General features: G+C 33.6%; 1 protein-coding gene across 7 annotated transcripts in view; it reads right to left on the bottom strand.

Annotated features, from left to right (window-relative positions):
* Positions 1-26,147, bottom strand: part of PCDH15 (protocadherin related 15) — a 1,681,754-nt gene that overhangs the window by 373,622 nt on the left and 1,281,985 nt on the right. For all 7 annotated transcript variants that reach the window (XM_087432193.1, XM_087432194.1, XM_087432195.1 and 4 more), the window contains one exon: positions 14,813-14,921. In XM_087432193.1, coding sequence (XP_087288319.1) covers positions 14,813-14,921 — 109 coding nt within the window. The remainder of the gene's footprint in view (positions 1-14,812; positions 14,922-26,147) is intronic.

Here is a 26,147-nt window from a genome sequence, read left to right as displayed (position 1 = left end):
CTCAAAGGTAAAAATGAATGATGACTATCTTTACCCATTACTATAGAGTTATCTTTAGATATATTAAGTGAAAAGACAATTTGGAGAAAAGTGCATATGGTTTGCTAACTTGTAAGAAAGAGGATACACACACACATAAATAAAAAAGAATATATATATATGAATATTAAAAAAACAAACCATAACATTAAAAATTGTTATATATAAGAATGAGAGAGAGAGGGAATAAGTTGAGGGAATAGGCATTGAAGCTAGATTTAATTAATTATACTACTGTTTTTTATTTTGGAACCATATGAATATGATATATTATTATTAGACATTAAATTTAAAGACATCTTGAAAAATGAAAAAATAAAAGAAATCAATGCAAATGTTTATTTAGTTGATTACATAAACACAAACAGAAAAGAACTATCTCAGACAATGTTAATTGAGTAACTTGATGTCACATCTTTACTGTAGTATAGCCTTAGAACAATAAAATTTACAAAAAAATTAAAACTGTCTATAATAATCATAGTGTTAGTGTTAATGTTGGTGTAGTTATTCTGAGATGATTATGGAAGAATTTTGCAATAAATGAAATGAGTGATGATGTGGTATCCTAATTCTCAATGTTGAAAACTGGATTCTTGTCACGGAATACTGGATTGCCATAGAAACTTAGGGAGATTTATGGCTGTTCCTCAAGTTTTGACATTGTGAAGATGTAGAAATATTTGGTCAGTCTGAGTCAAATGTTATTGATGAATACACCTATAATTTCCTTTTGGTATAACAAAAGCAATTATAATATATAAGCTATCTCCACATTATTTTCAATGAAAAACCTTCGAAAGACTGCTGAATGCTCAGTACCTTGCAAAAGCCAGGTTATTATTGAATTACAAAAATGTTGTCCAAGAACAGAAGTGTATGTCTAAGTTTAAGGAGCTACAGATTCACTTAATTTTATCATTTAGAAAGTGTAATATTTATCCCATTTAGCAAAGCTATACTTATCTAAAAATGTTGCTTCTTCCAAAACATAAAACACTTCCAAAGCTCAGGGTTTTCTCCGTCTAGTTCTTGTCTTCATTTTAATCTCAGGGTTAATTGTATTATAATTCCACTTCCCTGATATTCACTTCACCTGCTACCCCTGTTATAAAATTAAATTTTTGTCAAAAATTTTAACCATGTTTTCCTTTATACCTTAAAAGCACATTTTTTTGTATCAAATTATCCCTAGGTTCAAATCTATGTGATAGATATTAACTGTAATTTCTTGTTATTCACTCCCATTAGTTTTAAATTATCATTTTGTCCCTTTAGGTATTCCATTTTCTTTGTGCATCTTTGATCATTCTAATTGAAAACAGTAAACTCTTTTTGTTCCAATTCCACATATTCCAAATCACCTCAGTTCTAAATCCATTCTTTTTGCAAACTTCATTTTAAGCTATTTCTGAAGAATAATAAACTCCATTTTCCTATCCAAAATATTGCCAATAACTCTGTAATCCCCTCTCAAAAAAAAAATTCAAATTTTCTTTTACTTGTCTCTCCAGAAAACCAAATTACTATATTAGTAACCAATTTCTCAACTTAGAAAAATTCTACAAAGATTTGCCTAGGTTGTTTTTCTTATGCATTTTTATAGCAGTGCTTCTAAGAGTCTAGTTTCTGTTCTACCTGCATCAGAAAGACCAAGGTCCTACCCCAGATCTTCTGAATCAGAATCTCTGAAAAGGAAGGTCAGGAATGTGCACTTTGGGTAATCTCAGGTGATTCTACCGCTCTCTAAAGTTTGAGAATCACCACTGTAGGGTATATGAAATGTTCATGTCTATTTTTTAAACATAAAAGCAAAGCACAAAACCCAGCAAGTGAATTCTTGCTAATGGTATCACCTTTTTCTGACTCTGCAGGTTCAAATCCCCAAATTCTTCTCACACAATTCTCCATACATTGTCCAAGTGATTTTTTCCTTGCCTTTGTCATTCTCTCCTATGTTTCGTTTTTGTATCATCCTACTCTCTTTCCTTATTCAGAGCCTCGTCCTTTCATACTTGTAACCCTGTGATAGCCTCCTAATTTTTCTGACAATCCGTTCACTCATAATCACTGAAGTAAACTTCCTAAAATGCCACTTTAATCTCCCAATATCCAGACAAAATTTTACCTATTGTTTACTGCCATGATCCCCAAAGTGGGATTGAGGATAAAAATAACAAATTTCTATTTTTTATTTAGTGGTGCAATTTACATACAATAAAATGCACAGTAAGCTTCAAAGTTTTTGGACAATTGTATAGACCCATGTAATCACCACCCCTATTAAAAATTTAATTTTATATTTATTTTATTCAAAACAATACAAAAACAAGCTTAACAAATATATAATATTATGGTATGTTTGTAGGGATACAGGCGGGGAGTCTAGAAGGAAGCATGGCAACTATAGTACAGTGTGGAAGGGTTGACAGAAGCACTCTCCCTTGTCTGTTTGATTTCTCGACATTGCCATAGGTTTTGGTTTACATTTGGCCAGTTAAAGTGACTTGTGTTTTGTAGTGTTCATTTTTCGCTAAAATAATACTCACAAAAATGAGTAAATAGCTGAGAATGAACCTGAAATTAAAGACAACACTCATGATACCTGCAAAAGTGAACACCAAGAAACGGGCAGGACACTCACTTCCCACGCTCCTAGTACATGGGCTTAATCAGTCATGTTATTAGGTCAAACTGTTAAGATCCAAGCAGACCTGAAATGTAGTCAGACTGACAATTTTTTTTTTTTTTTAAAAGGAAATTTGTTTTTTTTTTTTTTTTTTTATTGATGTTTTAATGGTTTCTAACATTGTGAAATTTTGGGTTGTACATTTTTGTTTGTCCATCACCACATATATGACTCCCTTCACACCTTGTGCCCACCCCCCACCCCCACTGCCCTGGTAACCACAGTCCAGTTTTCTCTGTCCATGTGTTGGTTTATATTCCACATATGAGTGAGATCATACGGTGTTTGTCTTTCTCTTTCTGGCTTATTTCACTTAACATAATACGCTCCAGGCCCATCCATGTTGTTGCAAATGGGATGATTTTGTCTTTTTTTATGGCTGAGTAGTATTCCATTGTATATATATACCACATTTTCTTAATCCAATCGTCAGTCGAGGGGCACTTAGGTTGCTTCCACTTCTTGCCTATGGTGAATAATGCTGCAATGAACGTAGGGGTGCATAAGCCTCTTTGGATTGTTGATTTCAGGTGCATTGGATAGATTCCCAGTAGTGGGATGGCTGGCTCATAGGGCATCTCTATTTTTAATTCTTTGAGGAATCTCCATACCGTTTTCCATAGAGGCTGCACCAATTTGCATTCCCACCAGCTGTGTATGAGGGTTCCTGTTTCTCCACATCCTCTCCAACATTTGTTGTTTTTTGTCTTGGTGATTATAGCCATTCTAACAGGTGTGAGGTGGTATCTTAGTGTTGTTTTGATTTGCATTTCCCTGATGATTAGTGATGTTGAGCATCTTTTCATGTGCCTATTGGCCATCTGTATATCTTCCTTGGAGAAGTGTCTGTTCATTTCCTCTGCCCATTTTTTGATCGGGTTGTTTGTTTTTTTGTTGTTCAATTGTGTGAGTTCTTTATATATTATGGAGATCAACCCCTTGTCAGATGTATGTTTTGCAAATATTCTCTCCCAGCTGGTTGGTTGTTTGTTCATCTTGATTCTGGTTTCATTTGTCTTATAAAAGCTCTTTAATCTGATAAAGTCCCACTTGTTTATTTTTTCTTTAGTTTCCCTAGTCTGGGTAGGCATGTCATCTGAAAAGATTCCTTTAAAACCAATGTCAAATAGTGTGTTGCCTACATTTTCTTCTATGAGTTTTATAGTTTCAGGTCTCACCTTCAGGTCTTTGATCCATTTTGAGTTAATTTTTGTGAATGGCGATAGCACATGGTCCACTTTCACTCTTTTGCATGTGGCTGTCCAGTTTTCCCATCACCATTTATTGAAGAGACTTTCCTTTCTCCATAGCATGTTCTTAGCACCTTTGTCGAAAATTAGCTGTCCGTATATGTGTGGTTTTATTTCTGGGCTTTCAATTCTGTTCCATTGATCTGTGTGTCTGTTTTTATACCAGTACCATGCTGTTTTGATTACTATTGCTTTGTAGTATGTTTTGAAGTCAGGAATTGTGATGCCTCCTGCTTTGTTCTTTTTCTTTAGGATTTCTTTAGCTATTCGGGGTCTTTTGTTGCCCCATATAAATTTTAGTATTCTTTTTTCTATTTCTGTGAAGAATGTCATTGGGATTCTGATTGGGATTGCATTGAATCTGTAGATTGCTTTAGGTAATATAGACATTTTAACTATGTTTATTCTTCCAATCCACATGCATGGGATATCTTTCCATTTCTTTATGTCATCATTGATTTCCCTCAATAATGTCTTGTAGTTCTCATTGTATAGGTCCTTCACCTCCTTGGTAAGACTTATTCCTAGGTATTTTATTCTTTTTGATGCAATTGTAAATGGTAGTATCTTTTTGAGCTCTCCTTCTGTTAGTTCATTATTAGCATACAGAAATGCAACTGATTTTTGTAGATTGATTTTGTACCCTGCAACTTTGCTGTAGTTGTTGATTGTTTCTAATAGTTTTACAACAGATTCTTCAGGGTTTTCTATATATACAATCATGTCATCTGCAAATAGTGAGAGTTTCACTTCTTCGTTACCTATTTGGATTCCTTTTATTCATTTTTCTTGCCTAATTGCTCTGGCCAAAACCTCCAGTACTATGTTGAACAGGAGTGGTGAGAGTGGGCAGCCCTGCCTCGTTCCTGTTCTCAGAGGAATGGCTTTCAGTCTTTCCCCATTGAGTATGATGTTAGCTGTGGGTTTGTCATATATGGCCTTTATTATTTTGAGGTACTTTCCTTCTATTCCCATTTTATTGAGAGTTTTTATCATAAATGGATGTTGTATCTTGTCAAATGCCTTCTCTGCGTCTATTGAGATGATCATGTGGTTTTTATTCTTTGTTTTGTTGATGTGATGTATCACGTTGATTGATTTGCGGATGTTGAACCATCCCTGCGTCTCTGGTATAAATCCCACTTGATCATGGTGTATGATCTTTTTAATGTATTGTTGTATTTGGTTTGCCAAGATTTTGTTGAGGATTTTTGCATCAATGTTCATCAGCGATATTGGCCTGTAATTTTCTTTCTTTGTATTGTCTTTGTCTGGTTTTGGTATCAGGGTGATGTTGGCCTCATAGAATGATTTAGGAAGTGTTCCATCTTCCTCTATTTTTTGGAATAGTTTGAGGAGGATGGGTATTAAATCTTCTTTGAATGTTTGGTAAAATTCACCAGAGAAGCCATCTGGTCCTGGACTTTTATTTTTTGGGAGGTTTTTGATTACTATTTCAATCTCTTTACCTGCTATTGGTCTATTCAGATTCTCCATTTCTTCTTGGTTCAATTTTGGGAGGTTGTATAAGTCTAAGAATTTATCCATTTCTTCTAGATTGTCCAATTTGTTGGCATATAATTTCTCATAGTATTCTCTTATAATCCTCTGTATTTCCATGGTATCCATTGTAATTTCTCCTCTTTCATTTCTAATTTTATTTACTTGAGCCTTTTCTCTTTTTTTCTTAGTAAGCCTGGCTAAGGGTTTGTCTATTTTGTTTATCTTCTCGAAGAACCAACTCTTTGTTTCATTAATCCTTTCTGCTGTTTTTTTGGTCTCAATATCATTTATTTCTGCTCTGATTTTTATTATTTCTCTCCTTCTGCTGGCTTTGGGCTTTGTTTGTTCTTCTTTTTCTAGTTCTGTTAGGTGTAGTTTAAGGTTGCCTATTAGGGCTTTTTCTTGTTTGTTAAGGTGGGCTTGTATCGCTATGAGTTTCCCTCTCAGGACCGCTTTTGCTGCATCCCATATGGTTTGATATGGCATGTTATCATTTTCGTTTGTTTCCAGATATTTTTTGATTTCTCCTTTAATTTCATCAATGATCCATTGGTTGTTCAGTAGCATGTTGTTTAATCTCCACATTTTTGTCACTTTCCCAGTTTTTTTTCTCCTGGTTCATTTCCAGTTTCATAGCCTTATGGTCTGAAAAGATGCTTGTTATGATTTCAATCTTCTTAAATTTATTGAGGCTTGCTTTGTTTCCCAACATATGGTCTATCCTAGAGAATGTTCCATGTGCGCTTGAGAAGAATGTGTAGTCAGCTGTTTTTGGATGGAGTGCTCTGTATATGTCTACTAGGTCCATCTCATCCAGTTTTTCATTTAAGTCTAATATTTCTTTATTAACTTTTTGTCTGGATGATCTATCCATTGCTATAAGTGGGGTGTTAAGATCCCCTACTATTATTGTGTTGTTGTTGATTTCTTCTTTTAGGTTTGTTAATAGTTGCTTTATGTACATTGGTGCTCCTATGTTGGGTGCATATATATTTATAAGTGATATGTCTTCTTGATGTAGTGTCCCTTTTATCATTATATATTTCCCTTCTTTGTCTTTCTTAACCTGTTTTATCTTGAAGTCTACTTTGTCTGATATGAGTATGGCAACACCTGCTTTCTTTTGTTTGCCATTAGCTTGGAGTATTGTCTTCCATCCTTTCACTCTGAGCCTGTGCTTGTCTTTAGTGCTAAGATGTGTTTCCTGAAGGCAGCATATTGTTGGGTCTTGCTTTTTAATCCATCCTGCCACTCTGTATCTTTTGATTGGAGAGTTCAATCCATTTACATTTAGGGTAATTATTGATATATGAGGGCTTAATGTTGCTGTTTTGTCACATTTTCTGGTTCTTTTGCATTTCCTTTGTTTCTTGTCCCATTTGTTTCAGGCTGCCAATTCAGTTTGGTTGTTCTGTCTTATGATTCTTCTAGTTTTCTCTTTGTTTATCATATGTGGTTTTGCTTTGATTATTTGTTTAGTGGTTACCTTGAGGTTTGGGCAAAAAATCTTGTGTATGAGAAGACTGACAATTTTTAAACAATTAACAAAATTATTTGAAATGTGAACTTATACCCTATATAATTAATAATAATCAGTGCTCTATGCAATTATTAAGCATTGAAATTTTAACCAATGATAATAATTTTTATTGAATGATTTTTAAATATTAGAGGTCTCACTCGAACTTAACTCATGGGATGAAGGATTGAAAAAGTTATGTCTTCAATCTAAAATGTAACTATCTTAAGCTAACATACACACGAATTACTTGAAGTAAATCAGAGACAGCTACAGATTTTTTGGTTTTCCATTAAGAAGCAACGTCCACTTTCCTCCTCCTTGAATCTGGGCTAGATTTGTAGTTGCTTTGACCAATAGCTGATAATGGAAATGATGCTGTTCCAGTTCTGGGGCCAAGCTTTAAGAAGTCTGGCAGCTTTCACCCTCTTAGAAGCCAACAACCAATGCTGTAAAGGAGACTACTGAATGAGGCAAGGCCAGATGGAGAGAAGGGATGAGTAACCACCTTGGATGTCCATCCCTAGCTAGCTCCCAGCTGAATGCAGACATTTGAGTAACCTCAACTACACCATGTAAAGCAGAAGAACGCCCCAGTTGATTCCAATCAACCCACAGAAACATGAGAGATAATAAATCATTGGCATTTTAGGTCACTAATCTTTTGTGTGGTTTACTGTACAGCAACAGATATCTAAAATACTACTCACTATCTCTACATCTTCTCTTATGTTTCCCCAACTTATATTGTTTTCATGTTTCAATGAATTTCGGTTCATTTCCACAAAGTTACTTGCCCTGGACTTTAGTGTCTTCCCCACTGGCTGTAATATGATAATGACTGGAGCAGCATAGGAAAGCAAGTATTGAGGATGGTAAAGCTGCTCCACAAACTTGTGACCTTAAACTTTTGGGCCGTTACTTGAGAAAGAAATAGACTTCTATTGGATTCAAGCCACTGTGTTTCAGCTCTTTGTAAAAGCATTTCAGCTTGCTCCTTTGCTAATCCCTCTACCCTACCCAACCCGTTATTATAGACAACGTGTTCAGCTTTGAATTCAGTCTATCCTCTCAATTTTAGGGAAATTTATTTTGTGAGTTCAAGTATTTGTGGCTTATTATTCTACACCACGCGATCCTTATGGGGGAAAGGACAGGAAGTTCCGTATGACTGGAAATGAATAGTTCGGAACAATTTTCAGAGGAAGTCATAAAAACATGAATGATATTGATACTCAGTAAATATGACTTGAACAGCGGGATACACATCTCCCAATAATGTAGGTCATGAAATCAAACTTCTCTCATGCCTAAAGGAAACAATAATAATAATAAAATACTCCCCAATGCTCCAGTTAATTTGCCAGTAATAAGTTCCTGGTAAAAGAGAAAAATAACCCCCCAAAATCCAAAAAGGAATAGAAGAGAAAAGTTTCCAAATTGGTGGAGGTTATTCAAAATTAGAATAAACATTCTGGAAAATAGAAAGGCAGAATGGAATGCATCTAATAGACTATATATGAGGTTACTTAATATTTGAAAGGCCAGAATGTGGAAAAGGAGGCAGTTATAAGCTGTGCAGCACTGCGAAAACAAAACAAAACAAGAAAAAGCAAACAAACAAAAAATCTAAACTCTCCTAATATAGGTGAAATCTAGAATATAGAAAAGAAGGAATTTGAAATCTACATTAAAATCTGTATCTTCCTCATGACTTTTCCAACATGAGGATACTATATACTTGGCCATGAAAATACTAATATTTAATAATACTTATCAAAATTAATGCATGTTTGTAAAAAAAAAAATTTAAACCCAAAGTTTCTGGCTCTAGTGCCTCCATTCTTAACCAATGTGACATCAACTCTTAGTTTCTAGAATATTCATAATATTATCATAATCATCATACTTACTTTGAACAGTAGGGGAAAGTAGCTATTAATTATATTTTAATATTTATATTTTAGTATGTAACATATATCTTATCTATATGTTATATTTAATATACATTACTTGTCACCCAGTAAGTGCTCAGGTAAGAGTACCTAGCATTACAAGATACTAATATGACAACCTACTATTATAAGCTAAAAGTCAGTAGACCTTTTTACATTATTAGAAGTAAGTGCGTATTCTATCATATCTTTGTTAATGATAGTGCTGGAACAGAGCTTCAGAGCTGTTAATATAATTTTACATGAAAAAATGGCCAGACTTAATCACATAATTAGAAGCAGGAAACTCATAGGCACATACTATTAAGGAGTCAACAGGTTATTCCTGTCTTCGTGTTTTTGGCTCTTGCATGCATAGACATTCTGGAGCCTCTCTTATCGTCTTCTGGATTAACTTCTCTGTCACTTGTCTACCACACACTGATGTTTCCTATCCAGCATCCAACTCAGCACAGACTTGATAAAGGATTCAACCTACAAGGGCTCATTATCTTTATAAAAATCTAGATAGTGACAGTTTTTCACTAGATTCTAGAGGAAAAGATAAATGGTTATTGATTTTTTGTTTTAACAGTTTTTAATTGTCTCTTTGTCCTTCTCAAAATCTACATTAGCCTTTAATTCATAATATGTCTATGCTATACAGGGTACAAAGATTGGAGTATGCTTTAGAGAAGTCACTCACCATCCTTTCACGGTATAAAGATACTACATAAATGAAAGTTGAAAAATAAAGTGTTGTAATTAAATGCTAAATATTACCTTTTCATTATTTAATATTTTATATTATGGTAATATGGGACAAAATTTCAAAAGATATCTGGATAAAGAAAATTTTAATATAAAGGTTTTCCCCTCAATTTAAGAACAAGTGTGAAGATACTCTAGGTTGAGTGAATTTGCCTTTAAAATGGTTAAGGAAAAGCCAACCCAAAACTCTCAAACTGATCTAGAGTTTTCTTTCATAACTTTCTGCCTCTTTCTCTTCTCTCCTTCTGGGACTCCTGTTATGCATATGTTGGTATACAGAGTGATATTCTACAGGTCTCTGAGGCTCTCTTCACTTTTTTTCATTCTTTTTTTCCTCTTGCTTCTCAGATTTGATATTCTCAATTCATCTCCTTTTGAGTTTGCTGATTCTATCTTCTTCCTGCTTGAATCTTCTAAAGTGAGCCCTCCTAGTGAACTTTTATTTTCAGTGGTTGTACTTTCCAATTCCAAAATTTGTTTGGTTTCTTTTTATAATTTCTCTTTGTTGATATTCTCTATTTGGTGAGATATCATTCCCAAATTTCAATTGAATTCTTTACACATGGTTTCCTTTAGCTCTTGGAACACATTTTAATAGCAGATTGCCAGTCCTTATTCACTAAGTCCAAATGTCTGGGCTTTCGCAGGAATTCCTTCTGCTGACTTATTTTCCCTTTGCAGCAGCCATTCTTTCCTCTTTCTTTCCAGTCTCACAATTCATGTTCAAAACCAGACATTTCAACCAGTATTATGTGACAACACTGGAAATCAGATTTCTGTCTTCCTCAGGGTTTGTTGAAGTTGCTGCTTGTTTTAGTTGTGCTCACTTGTTTTCTAACTTTTCTGAACTAATATTCTAGACTAATACTACGTCTGTATTCTTTGTCATGCATGGCCACTAAAATCTGTATTTAGTCTGGTAATTAGTTAACAACTGGACAGCAATTTTCTTTACATACTTGGAAGCAATAAATCTAGTCTTGCTTCGGAGCACTTTGTGGATGTTGGATCACATCTTCAGTCCTCCACCCTGCGATTTACAACTCCACCTTAGCCTTCAGAAAGGCTTTCAGAAACTCAAGATCAGCCAAAGGTGAAAGTTGAAGGCCTGTTTTCTGAGAATATACACAGCACTATTCCTGCTACTGTCCTGCTAGATTCCTAGAAATATGTCAAAGCTTTTTAGAAACCCTATTTCTTCGTTTTCTTTTTAAGCTTTTTGGTTAGCCTATTGCTTGTCCCTAGCTTTCTTTTAAAACTTTTTGGTTAGCCTATTGTTTGTTCTAACTGTTATCCATCATTTCAGGTAGTGACAGAGTTAAAACACTTGCCTGCAATTGTTTTTGACAAATGCCCCCCAAGGAGAATGCTATTTGCGCTGGTTGAGACCTGCCTCATCGTTTTATGTGGGTTCTTCCAGGGAACCACCAGCCAAGTCACATGATACTTCTTTGGAAATGAAGCTTTGAGAGAGCTCCAGTTTTGTTATGCCCCTTCCAATAGCTGCCAAGCTGCCTTGAGAATGCAGGCTGATAATTTTTATTGCTACTGCTACATTAAAGAGCAGGCAATGAGACTCAGGCAAGTGAAAAATGCCACAAAGCTAAAAAAAAAAAAAGTTACTACAAAGATTCAGCTGTTTTTCTTGAATGAATGCTCCCTGGGTTGCTGTAAGCCTTGGTTAATTCTGGAATTAATGATTCAGAATTCTGATTTTTCTTTTTCTTTTTTTTTTTTTTTTTTACCATTTTTTCATTGCGTTTACGGAAGGGCAAAATTTCAGAGGACCTTACCTGACTATTTTCAATGACTTCACCTGAGATGTGTCCTTAAATTACAAAAACTTTTATCTAATCTTACATCCACTGTGATTTCATTGTACTGAGAATAATAATCGTGAGGGACTTCCTTAAAGATATAACTCAATGTTTATGAAATCATGAGTACCCAAACAAAAATAATTTAGTTCATCTAAGTTTATATCTGTTTTAAAGATAATTTTAGTTCACCAGAAAATCCTATTTTATATTTATCAGCTGAGATTTTATTGTGATTTTTCTTTTCCTTTTAAGACATACTTCAATTTAAACCTAAATTTCGTCCTCCTAATAGTTAGACATGGAAGAAACATTGGTTGGGTAGATAATCAGTTTTACTTATCTCCCCAAAAAAGTCACCCCATTTGGGAATAAAGCAATTTCCATTTTAAGGTAGGAGCCTATTTTGGGTTTTTGATTTTGCTTATACTCTGAGTTTCTTTCATTCAGATTATCCCTGCCAATCCCAGCCCCCACAGATATGATGGCAGCATTTTTCAGTAAAGAAAGCCAATGGACACACAATAGAAAATAATGGATCAAGGTGACATAGGGTTGGCTCAGGTTGTTGGTGGTGATCAATAGCAGTGGCAACAATTCCACCATTGACGATAGCGATGGTAGGACCAGTGAATGGGTTTGTAACAGTCCTTGGATGACTTTTTTATACCCATCAGCATCCACATCCTCACATCTAGTAAACAGACTATCAACAAGGTCTGATAACAGGAAAAGAGCTCTCCACATGGTAACTGAGAAAACTGGCTCTGAGGAGCACATACATTCAGAATTATTTGGATACACTTAAGGAAAAGGAAAAGTTCTGGCAAAGTGAATAAAATCAGAGCCATGGAAATCCTATTTTGGGGTGGTTGGGGGGGTGTGCTTCTATTCTTACCAGTCTTGTGTGGCTTATGAAACAGGCTTTATTTTCCTTCCTAATGATGATAACATCAACTAACGTTTATTAAGCACTAACTTTTTTCCAGATGCTATTATGTATTTACATGTATTAGATTAAATCCTCAAAACCCTTTTAGAGAAAGGTCTACTTTGATCAACCTTATTTTAAAGAAGTGAAATCTGAGGCAGAGAGGTTAATAACTTGCCTAAGATTACATGATCAGTAAGTGTTACAGTCAGGATTTGAACATGGATAGTAAAGTTTCAGAGGCTATATTCTCAGCCTCTACAGTGCTCTGCCTTCTAGAAATATAAGTACTCTGAAAGGATATTATTTAATTTAGCTGTGAAAGCAAAGTTAGTGTAAGAGTGTTAGTGTTAACATATTTATGTCACTTTTCTGCTCTAATTTCTGTATTGGCTCCTCGTTTCACTCAGAGTAAAAGACATAGTAGATCAATAGTAGACAAGAGTCTACGTTTTCCGGGCCCCTCTTATTTCTCACACCCTCTTTCTACATCCCCCTCAATCACTCCTCTCCAGTGCTACTGGCCTCCTTGACATTTCTGAAACCCACCAGGTAAGCTCCAGCTTTTATCTCTGCCTAGAAACTCTTCCCCCAGATATCAACATGGCTAACTCCTTCAACGTCTGTAAGACTTTGCTCAAATCTCACCTTTTCAATGAGGCATATCCCAATCATCCTATTTAACACTACAACTTATACAACACCCCTTCTGTACTTGCAATCCCACTCATCCAGCTCTATTTTTCCTATAGCGCTGACCACCCTCTATTTATAATGAGTACATGTATCTATTTATTATGTTAATTGTTTACTGCCTGTCTCTGCTGCCAGAAAACCAGCTCTACAAAGTGAGAAATCTGGCTTGCTCTACAGAGTAGGTGCTCATTTATTGAAAGAAAGAATAAATGTAATTTTTAAAAATGAAGGAAACTTATGAATACCAATGGATATCAGCCCACTCCGAGTAGCACGCTTTCCCAAGACCGTCTTTAAATTTCATCCTTAGATTTTGCACATGCTGCATCAACTATCTAGAGAATTTTCCTCCCATTCTCTACCTAGAAACCCTAGTATTTCTCCTAAAATAACTTTTCTTAAGCAATTTTCTTAGAAATTCTTAACACTCTCCTCCCGTGAGCTCACATCATATGTGGCTCATACTTTATTTATAGTGCTTAAAACTATGTGCTTTAATTTATCTTTTGACATGTTTCTAGCCATAGACTCTACCCCTCCCTAACCTCAAACATTTATTTCTCTTCTTTGTATCTACAGCATCTAGCATAGTGATTGACATATTGTTAAGCCTTCAGTTAATGAAAGGAACAATGCCTATTTCCTTTTATCTTTGCCAAAGTCGCTATAGACTTAAAAGAGGCTTATGCCTATGTAATAGTCTAATCTCTGCAATTGGCTTATGATACATGTGTAGTTCTAGAGACCAAAGGCTTGAAACAGAATTACTTGAATTTCCTTTACAGACAGCATTTCTAAGTAGGATATAGTACCATAATTTGAAATCCCTCTAATGTCTAGAGGTTTTTGTATTATTATGAATGTGTGCATATGCACAGGCTGAAGCCATGGGGATAGGATGGCATTGAGGGTAATGTTGCATACCATTGAATAGTTATTTTCAAGCACATTTCAAAAGCAACACCTTCTTCATTAGGAGATGTATGGTCTGTCTCACACACATCTATCTCTCTAGAGACTATAAACCATGCAAAGTAGCAACACCCATATTTTAGCAAAAGCAATTTGAGAAGAGTAGCATAATCAAATTCTCATCATGTTTGCTTTTGGTACAATTAGAAGTATATGCACAAGGATGGATTAGACAGCTTCTGTGAATTTTTCAAGGAAAAATTAGCCAAGGGTATAACGTATTGTGTGCCCTTGGGCTAATCATGATCCTTCTTATTTTCCCATATGGCTCCAAAAGCCGTTATTTAATTCAGCAATGTATGTTCAGAATTATGTAATTTTACCCAACCAATGACAAAACACTAGGAGAGTAAACAGTGTAAGTTTATCAATTGATTTTTGAATATTTTCTTAGAGAATTTTTTCTGAGGTGGTACAAATAAAACTACTAATACGTAAACCAATATCCTGTTTTTTGAGTTGTTTTGCTTCTTCAACAAAAGTTTTCCTATTTGTTCTTCTACACGTTTCACTGAATCTAATTCTGAGGAAGAAAATTTGTTATTTTTTAATTTATTCATTCATAAAAATAACAATAACTTCCGAGAAGAAAATGTTCACTATTAAACATATTTCCTCTGATTTGATACAAGTTTTTTCTACTTGATTCTAGAGCAACAACTGAGAGTGTAAAATTTTAGCAGATACAAACCAACAAGGATGGAATAGAGAATGCCTGGCCTGTCTGCTGGTGGCTGAATATTCTGGTCCTGATCAATGGCTTGGATCGGTGGGGTAACAATGATGGGGTTCAGTTCTTCCTGGAAAAGAATTCAGAGAGTTTAGCTCAGTTTTATTACTAATACCTCATGGAGAATCAACATTCAGATATTTATAGTTCAAGCAGCTGGATAACATCTGAGCCAGGAGTTAAACTCAAGTTTCAAGATTTATAATTTGTATTTTAACACCTTAGATTAGTTAATTTTGAATCTGAAGAGGGAGGAAGGTGTCCTAAAAGTCAAACTGAAAAGACGTTGTAATTATATACATAGAACTGTATATCAGAATTTCTCCCAAAAGGAAAGCAAAGAAGAAATTTTGAATCTTCCCTAGATAATTTAATGAAAAGAAATATGAGACTGTCAAGTATGGTTTTATTGTGTGTGTGAGGAAGATTAGCCCTGAGCTAACATCTGTGGCAAATCCTCCTCTTTTTTTTTTTTTGCTTGAGGAAGACTGTCCCGGAGCTAACATCTGTGCCAATCTTGCTCTACCTTGTATGTCGGACGCTGCCATAGCACGGCTTGATGAGCAGTGTGTAGGTCTGTACCCGGGATCTGAAGCTGCGAACCCCAGCCTGCCGAAGCGGAGCACACGAGCTTAACCACCCCACCACCAGGCCTGCCCAAAGTATGGTTTTTATCTTTGGATTTAGACAAAATTTGTAAGAATATTTATATTCCTTTCTTCCTAAATCATATTTTAAAGTTTCACACAAATTAATTATATTAAAATATAAGTTTTAAAAATTGATGCTTTAATTCAATAGAAGTCACGGCCCCATCACTGCAAATATCATATAGTTAAAATTAATTATATATCATGCAGGTATGTACATTTAACTTATAATTATCTACAAAGAGATTTCATTTAATATTATAATACATTTCTGTAAGTTAATGGTTCCCAATTTGATGTCCAGTGGTATTCTGTTCTGCTATCAGGATTGGCAAACATTTTTCTGTGAAGGACCAGATAACAAACATGCTTAGGCTTTGCTGGCCATGCAACCTATATTGTAGCTACTCAACTCTGCCATTGTAACACAAAAGCAACAAGTGGGTATGACTATATTGCAATAAACTTTATGTACAAAAACAAATGGTAAGTAGGAAGTAACTTGTTGACCCCTGTGCTGGATTATAACAGATATGCTGAAAAAACAAATGTGCACTCTGCACGGATAAGCTCAGGACACACATGGTATTCAATAAAGTTTCAAAAAGTTAATCTATTGTATTGTATCGTCTTTTCAGAGACTTAATTAAATATACTAATTTGCATAATGACTGTCTAAGAAGAGGGTATTATTTGTACATTTTCTAGAACCACCCATTAACATCTCCTTGAACCAATACTCTTAGAACACAGTTTGAGAAACACTGCTTTAAGTCTTTGCAACCCTCATTCCAAATATACAAGTGGTAATTCTAAAGGGAAGTAAAGTCTATCTCAATATCTAACAACTTCATATTCTAAAGGAATTACTGCAATGTTCTTTTATATTATTTCTTCTCAAATAACAGAACTTTGAAACATGTCAAGTATTCTCATACAAAAGCAGTAGTTTCTAATCTCAGCAGAAATGTATAGTGACGGCATGCTAATAAGAAAAACAACAACGATATTAGACCATTATGTATTTAAATACTTCATTTTGATTAAGTTATGTTACTATTAAGTTATATTAAGTATATTACGTTAGTGAAGTTGTAATAATTATTGGAACTCATATACATCCTAGGGGCTCTGTTGAGTTCACAATCTCTAATGGGCTCTCAGTGGTCTAAATGTTATCAATATTTTCCAAAAAATAAAGAGCTCTTGGTAGGGATAACTTACTAATATTATACTCACTTCTTTAAATGTGGATTCGGAACCATGAAAATGTCAAATCAATATCAAAGTTACTCCATTAATCTAGATGAATCCTGTTCTTCTCACACAATACAACAATACAACACTCTTCCTAAACTCTTCCCTCCATTCCTTCTTTCTGTCTTTCTCTCCATTTTGCTTTCTCTCTACCTCCCTGAACTCCCTCTCTGTAACTTGTCCCCCTACTCTCTCTCTCTCTCTCTCTCACACACACACACACACACACTCACCTTCCCAATAACCAGTTTCCTTCCTATGTAATACCTGTATTTCTCCCCACACTGAAAGAATTTGAGGTTCTTTACAAAGTGCATATATCTGAATGTAGGTTGATCAGTTCTTTTTAGTCATTTCTCAAAGAAATCTGATATTATCAGCCAAAGTCAGCTTACAGCTAAGCTACTCTAGTCCTGATTTAACTAAATAAATCTAGGGTAGCTTTTCCAAAAGTGTGGCTCCACTCAGACCATTAGAAGGCATTTCAAATCTCAATATTTTCTGCAATCCAATCCTATTTCCTGTGGTCAGGGAAATATACCAAGGGATCCTAAACAGTCTCTAGCTTTTTGAAATAACTTAATTACATACCTAGAATTTAAAAAAATCGAATCTGGGCTCTTCGGTTAGAGTGCTAATTGTGAAGAGATCCTGATAGGTAGGGTATTCGTGCTGATCACCTTCACCCTGCTTATTTCTGTGCAGCTGCTAAGTAACTAACACATAACTGGTTTTAGTTCTGGTAACTAGTCATGTAGGTTAAAATCCTATTCCTATACCATCTAAAGTTGTTAGAACAAGCAATGGAGTTCTAATCATACTATTTAAAGTCATATAAACAATAGAAAACTAAAAATAACACAGCAAACAAAACCAAGAGGGAAGGAGAAGTGCTAATTAAATTCCTCGTCTTTCATAGATGGTTGTTAATAAATATCATATAGTGAGAACTGAAGAAATAAAAAGAAGCGAGTGTACTATTTAGAATGATGTCGGTAATCACCAGAATTAAAAATAAAAATAGAAAAATGTAAATATCTCAAGAGAGTGGGTCTGGAAGTGAGGATAGATTGGATGAAAGATATTTATTTAAAGCTGTTCAGCTCTGTTTGACTATGTAGTTACCATACCCTGTACTATTTTTAATATTATAAAGCAATAAATAAATTGCACTAAGAAGAATAAAATAAACCCTCTTGGTAAAGCCTTCAATAAGTTTCTGGAAAATTGGGAGAAGTGTAGTTGTCTTAAATAACTTATTAGGACTGAACTTCTGTCTTGTCTATAAAGACTAGCAACTTATCTTAAGAAAATTTTTTTCTTATGCTACCATTAATGAGTTTTTCAGAAAATCCAGGCTTAAAGGTGAAAGGAATAAATTCTAAAATATGATTTCTAAGATTGCCTCCCAAATAGACTGTCATCTTTGAATATTGAGAATTTTTAACACTAGTAATACATAACATTAAAGGATACTGTGTTTTATTTAGGATAATACTGTTAAATATTTAATATAATTTTCATAAAGATAAGTAGCATTTAAGTCAGAGTTAGAAAATTATATATGTATTTATTAGGAGAAATAATATTAATAACATGCATCATTTTTTAAACTTTTCTCTTCCACCAAAATCTCTATAGTAGATGCAACCAGGCATGGGAAGGGTATAAATATAAGCAAGAAAAACCCAAAGGGAAACAATTCCTTAGAATAAGCAAGAATTTTATAGAAAGAACGTGTAATTATTTACAAGGTTTGGCAAATAGTATATATTTAATACATTTTTGTCAATTTGTATTCTATTGAGTTATCCAATCTGGTAACAGATCATTACTCTCAAGTAGACTTTGTAATACCCTCTACTAAGAAAATAGTCCAGCAGTGGCTACAGCCAGAACAACTTCCACAGTTCTTGTGAAAAGGCAAGCAATTCAGAGATGTATTTCTTTCAAAGAACAGATTCTCTTCAAGTAGTTAGTAATTACTGCTCCTTATTCCTCTCTTATCTCCCTCATTTCTCTTGGCTTCTAATTTTACTGTTTGTATTATAGAGGAAGAATAGGTTGAAGAAATTAGAAATTCCCCCATGGCTCAAATAGGCTTGGATATCCTTAAGGAAAAGATCAAAATGTTCCTCTATAATGGTATAATTGCCATAATTATCTCTTTACTTAAGGCTTTATTGGCTTGTGGGCAGAAAATGTCTTATTTGTGTTTGTAACCTGCAGCCTAGTGCCTGAGAGTTTTTAACATATTTTCTTAATCAAGTTGAATTCCAGGAGTCACATAAAAAAAGCCACACAAACACTGGAAAGCTCTTTGGTATCTTGCCTTTAAAGCAAATCTGCTTTCTTTGCAGTCACATTTGTCTTTAAGAAGTCATGTCTCTGTTCAAGACATGGGTGTACAAGCTAATGGGTATACATTGAAAGCACATAAGATAGCAGACTTGCATTTCACTGCTGTTTGAACTGTCAGAGTTAAATTTCCTGACATATTTAGTAATGGTGATTCATCCCTAAAATGAATTAGGTCCATGTAAAGAGATTCATATTGTGAAGATAATCATACAAACTATTGATGAATAACAAAAAGATTGTCTTCAGTAGAAATACTGTGTGATTCTATGATGAAAAAACCCAAGATTACTCCACTAGGGACATATTCATTAGGTTTTCTGGAGAGGTGGCGTCTCTTTTGAGTTGTCTAAGACAATGTTTCCATGCTCGAGTGTTGAATTCTTCTGAGAAGACAACAGTAGGTAATTAGAGTTTTGAGGTGAGTGATGGTTAGTTACTCCTTCTCCAATCTCTCTACCAGATTGAAAGCAAGTTTCAGTCCAAATTCTGTGATATATACATAATGAAGAAAAATGTATTAGCAAGCAATAAAAGCAGATGAAGAAAACTGTTCTGTAGGTTTAAGGAAGTCCCATCTCTTTGTTCTTTTAGGTGTCCAAACTATTGCCTTGCATAAAAGGTACAATCAAGGGAAACACTGAGATTTCAGAGGTGGATGCTTTTCACCATTTTAGCTAGCATCAGATGAAACAACAGTCATGGCCCATAGAATTATAGGATTCAGCCTATCATATCACCCCTAAAATTAAAATGGTACATAATTCATTTGGTTCTTAAATCTGTTTCATGCATGGGTAGACTGTCTCTAAAATAATTTTAGACAATCCTTATATCTTAAATAGTTTTCATTTCACCAATGGGAACTAATATCTATCGTTTATCATACAAGTCAATGGGGCAGTAAATTTTAAAAATAAAAACCCATATTTGACGTTTAGTAGATTGATTAGTAAAGCCTCCAACCTTCGTTGAGAAACAGGTAACAGAGGCACTGTTTAAATTCTAGATATCCTTCAACTCAGCATTTGAGTGATGTCTTCATATGAGTAACATACATATAATATTACACTGAACGTGCTAAACTATTTTAAATTAAATGAGGACATTATAACAATCTCTAAGAATGGTCTAGAGAAAGTCTTGCCTTGTTATAGTAGAAAACCCGAGAAAGAATATATTTGGAGACAACCCTGGAAAGGTAAACTGAGCTCATAGAACTACACGTGTCTCTGGCATAGAAGCCAAACCTGTGTATTGCCTTCAATTGTTATAATTCTTAATTTTGACTATGTCAAATATCCACCCTTCTACTTATATAATACTAGACTCATCATTGCTTAGATTTGTGGTCTATATTTTAATCAAATAACAATCTTATAGTATTTATAAAGAGGATAGTTCTGTTAACACAGTAAAAACTTCACTATCAACTATAAATATATTCCAGTAATGATAATTAAGTAATTTGAAATTTTAGCAAACTGTATAATTTAATACCTAAATTATTGAATTTATTATTTATTTATTATTAAATTACTTTCATTAACTTTGTGTTCTTTACATTTAGACACTACTCTTTTTCAATATCCTTAAAAAAAACCCTTAATATCCAATTTGTATTTTAAATCTATTATACACTTTCTTTAACATAAGAATAAGATTTAGGCTACATTAAAGAGAATTTGGTGGCCACTTTTATTCTCTTCTCGTATTATATTGTAAATGTACTATTTTCCCAGAAACTTTTGAAAATGTTTAGCCAGACTTTTGTTTTTTTCTGTATATTAACTGACCTAGAAAGGAAGGACAAATCAAATATGTTCACACACACTCTTGTATAGACACATATAGTTACACATTCCCTTAAGAGGCCAGACCACCGTTTCTGTTTTTTCTTTGATTAGTTTTGCTTTTTCAAGTGGCAGAAATATCAGATTGTTTGAAAAAGTGTCCGATATTTTGAAATGTTCTCTTCCTGTGAACATTTCAAAAAATGTAGTACTAGGGTGGGTGACATGGGCCAAGCCGATTTCTTCAGACTTTTTATGTCGTCATAGAAGAAACACAAGTGAAACATTCACACACATCTTTGAAACTTATACACTACAAGATACATGATGTCTGCTTTTTTCCGAAGTCTTCCAATCAGTGTTGATAACTACCACCCGTAGAACAGGGAAGCAAAGAGCACACATGTGAAATACTCGTACAGCCATGTCCCATGAAAATCACATCAGCTTCTGCCTGATCACTGAAACTTTATGTCACATATTAAAGCAAACAAACAAACAAAAACACTTCATGAAGATAATGAAAAATATTCCAGTATTATCATTTCCATGAGCAAACTTCATGACTCCTTCAACGTCATACTCTTATTTATCTCAATATATATCTGAATTTTTCACCTATATTTTTTTACCTTATATACTGTGACTGACTGTTTTATTCAAAATGTGCATTTGAATATCCTTTCAATTGCATATTTGACCTCTTGCTAATAAAATACTGCCAATATCTCAGAAGCTCCCTTCTTATATTCTCCACCAATCACTACCCTTCCTTCCATCCTAGAGATGACCTGATTTCTAACATCATAGATTAGTTTTACTTGCTTTAAATTTTATAGAAATTGAATTATACAGTAATATCCTTTTACTACTGACTTTTTCATTCATTATTATCTCTTACATGATGTGCTTGTGAGAGTTATATACATCACTATGTGTAGTATGAGTACACTCGTTTTAATGGATGTATAGTATTCCATTAGATGAATATTCCCAAGTTTATTCATTCCTTTTTCACAACTGGTGATGGACTTTGAATTGTTTCCAGTATATGCTGTGAGGAAGAATGCTACTATAAAGACTCCTGGGCATGTCTTCTTATACATATGAATGCATTTGTGTTTAATATAAGAATAAAATTGCTGAGTATGAATATGTTCTATTGGCTAGATTACTACCAGTTTTCTAAAGTGATAGTATCAATTTACATTTTATCATTAATGTAGGAGAATTTTAGTTGATTCACACCTGTGCCAATAGTTCATAATTTCAGTTTTTCAATAAAAGTTTAGTTTAGTATTTTGTTGTCTCATAGTGGTTTTAATTTGTAATTTCTCAATGACAATTGAGAGTAAACAACTGTTTTATAATATTGGACATTTGTGAAGTGTTGGTTCATGTCTTTTGCCTATTTTTCTATTAAGTTGTCTATCTTTTTCTTACTGATTAATGAGTTCCTTATATTACAATACGTCTTTTGTGAGCTTCGTATTTTGTAAACATTATATCTTACTCTTTGTCTTACAATTAGACCCTATTGACATTATCTTGTTGAAGAGGAGTTTCTAATTTTAATATAGTCCTCTTTATTCCTTTTTCTTTTCATTTATACTTGGCTATTTTCTCTACCTGTACACATACTCTGACCACCTGAGGTGTAGTTGATAATTTCCCTTATCTATTTCTGTACAGAGAACATTGTGCTCATCCATTCAAAATTTGTCAGACACTCTTGTTAACTCTATGTCTGAGTTTCCTTGTCTGTAACTTTCTTGAGAGCAAGGATAAGTTCCTTTTACTTTCGCACCTGTAGTGCCAGAAATATATGTGGCAGACAGGCACTCAAGAACTGTTGAATAAAGGGCTTCTCAGTTCTAGGCTATTGAGTATTCCTGAGCCTCACAGACCCTAGCCTTGCTCTCTGGCTTCTTGTAAGACCTCCAAACACACATTTTGATATTTTATGTTATAACTTTGAGATCTTTGTGCTCATAAAGTTACTGCACCCACTTAGATGGAAAAATAATGTGGCCATGAGAATGGATCAAAATACATAGAGAGGGGCTCAAAGTGCCTCACTGAGATGGCTTTTGGGGTAATACATAAACATTCTCGTAAACATTCCAGTAGATTGAGTGATGAACTGTATCCTACCAAAAAAACCTGCCAAACTTGCTAATAAGTAGCAATGCAACTTTTCAATAAACTATTTAATCTCTTAGAGCTTGAATCCTAATTTTTAAAGTCAGATTAGTAATATCTACATTTCATAATTGGTGGGAGGATTCATTAAGGAATGTATATAAATAAATAAAATAGTGAGTGACATGCTTAATATGTGGAAATTATTATAGTCAGTAATTAAAAGGAATTTTATTGTTTTTAATTGTGTAATGGCATTAAAATTCACTCCAATTTATAAACAGAGAGAGAGATTGAAAATTTTTCATTTCAAGCTGCAAGCTTATTTGAGACCATATCTTGCACATTTTCTTGAAAACATGACACTGACATGAATTTTGAAGGTATTTAGAATTGGATAATTGATCAAATGTTTAATTTTAAACCAAGATTCAGATGTAAAACCTACAAAGCAAATTATTTAATGATTATATATAAACATAATTTTAAGATAATATATCAGGGAGTTGAATATTCACTTAAAATGAACATTTTATTTTACTTTATTAAAAGGAAGCTTCAGTAAAATTGTTTTCTACAGACTCAGACACATTACAGTTTTATATCCAATCTATAAACTCATTCCCTACTCTTTTGATTACAGAAATTTTTTGATAACTCCTTAATTTATTAATATTCAGATGAGTTATATAAATGTATTAAGCACTTGATGTGTGAAAAGAACTCTGCTAATTGTTCAAGCAGTGCAAAATAAATTAGATAAGAGTTCTGGAACTATGAAGGAACTCACAGTCATAGGGATGGGAACTCAAAGTACATGCACACTAGCTAATTTAGAAAATTTATTTATAATGACATCGGTAAATAAATATTAACAGGGAGCTCTGATAGAAAACTCACATGTTCAAGAATTATGAGTGAATCATTCAGAAGAACAAAAATCAGAGACATTCAAGCATATGCAGCTTGAATAAAGCAAATTTTGATCTAGATATCAAAGGTGAGATTGGTAGAGATAAAGGATATGTTTGTATCTGATAGAGGTTGGATAAGGGAGTTAAAAAAAAACACAATTGATGATAGAAAAAGAGGTAGGTAGGTAGGTAGATAGAATCTAGGGATATTTTGAGGAGAGTCATTAAAGTACCTTAAAAATAGAGTGTTGTAATTTTCATATAGTTGGCAATGGAAAACTTCTATAGGTAAATAACAAAAATGTTAGTTTTAGTCTTTCTGATAAAAAATTATCTGAGATTACCTCATAAGTACAGAGAAATACAAAGAAAAAATATTTAAAACCCTACAATCCAGTGATAACCATTGCTGATATTTTGAGGTATTTTTTACCAGCTTTTATCGTCTATATGTCTGTATTTACACACTTTGCATATATAAATTTTGTTGATTATTTTCACCTCACATTACATCATAACCATTGTTCTAAGCTAATAAATATTCATCAAAAACACAATTTGCAATAATGTGCACCCTCGACTAATGTTATAAATTAGACTCTATAGTTGTACATTTAAGTTGCTTATACTGTTTTGGCAACATATATAATGTATTCATTATTGTGCTGTATCTTTAATTATATTCATAGGCTAGATTCCTGGATGTGGAATTTCTGGATTAGGGAATGAGAACATCTTGAATTCTTTTGTATAAATTGCCAGATGGCTTTCAGAATGTTGCAATGATTTATTTCTTCCTCAGTAGTGTGTGAGCGTTTATAACAGCATGTTTTTGTGAATACTGAGGGTGATATACGTCTAGAGTATTGCTAAATAAGTGGGGAGTTTAATTTTGCATTTCTTTGGTTGCTAGCATAATTTATTTGATATGTTTATCTGTGTTTCTTCTGTTCATTTACTTTGCTTATTTTCTTTTTTAATTTTGGCATTTTAAAATTTTATTTCCATGGTATATGTGCACAGCACAGAAATCAAGACTTTGCCATCAGTCTTGAAAATATTTTCAGTTTGTTGTGTATCTTTTAATGTTTTTTGTTTTTGGCGTCTAGAAGCTTGGCACTTTTATGTACTCAAATATATCCCTTTTTCTCTTTTTTGATTTCTGCTTGGATAGTCTTTCACCATGTGAAAGTTATATAAGTTATATCTTTATTTTTATTACATTTACTTTCAAGTATTATGGTTTCAACATTTAAAATTTAATGCTTCAATCTATCAAGAAGGTTGAATAGCAAAGACTTAATATTCATCAAACTGTGGCTGGAATTTTAACCTTTTTTTTTAAACAGAAGTAAAACTAGTTTTAAAAACTCTCTTTGCTTTCCCCCAATTAGCAGACATCAAGGACATTTTGGCATGGACCAAAGATCTTATGGATGTTTTGGACAGGACCAAACATCCTGCAATGCTTTCCCTCTTCTCTGTCTTAAGTGGACATCTCTATAGAATTCAATCTCCTTTGAAAACCTGATGATCCTGTTTCTATCATATTCTATTATTCTGTTTTAAAAATATTAATTTATCCATGTGTACAATGATTTAAAATAGAAATTCAGATTACCTCTATTATATAAGACCTATGAAGTTTAGAATTTTGTGTGTGAAAACTAGATAGGGAAAAGACATACAATGACTTAAAATAAGGAATTAGGCTCCAAATAATCTGGATTTGTAGAAAACTAGCCACGAAGTTAGTGGAGATCAAGATGATGGAATGCCATACAAGAAAATACTAATTGCATTTGTTAATGTCTCTAATTTATCACACTGAACTTACCCTCCCAGTCCTAAACATACACACACACCCCCCACAAAACTGCCACCTTCATTAATAAAATTGATAATTGAGAACTACAATACTATTGTTTTTATATTTTACATTTCCTTTAAGAATAATTTTTAGATTTCTGCATTCAGTTACAAATATATATTTAGATTAAAGTTTTATTTAGGTTTTTGCTCAGATTTTATTTTGTTTTATGGGTTTTAACACTCACATCTAAATATTTATATCATGATTTATTTTTAAATTTTCTATTTTTATTAAATGTTCTTGAGTATCTTTTTTCAGTAAGAACATGTGAGTCCTTGTATATAAGAGAATGTTAATTGCTTCAGACCT

Source organism: Ceratotherium simum, chromosome 6, assembly GCF_057802395.1.
Source record: "Ceratotherium simum simum isolate JZ-2026a chromosome 6, ASM5780239v1, whole genome shotgun sequence".
NCBI classification, from domain to species: domain Eukaryota; kingdom Metazoa; phylum Chordata; class Mammalia; order Perissodactyla; family Rhinocerotidae; genus Ceratotherium; species Ceratotherium simum.
Note: the sequence above shows the minus strand (reverse complement) of the source record. Positions and strands in the feature narration are given on the sequence as shown.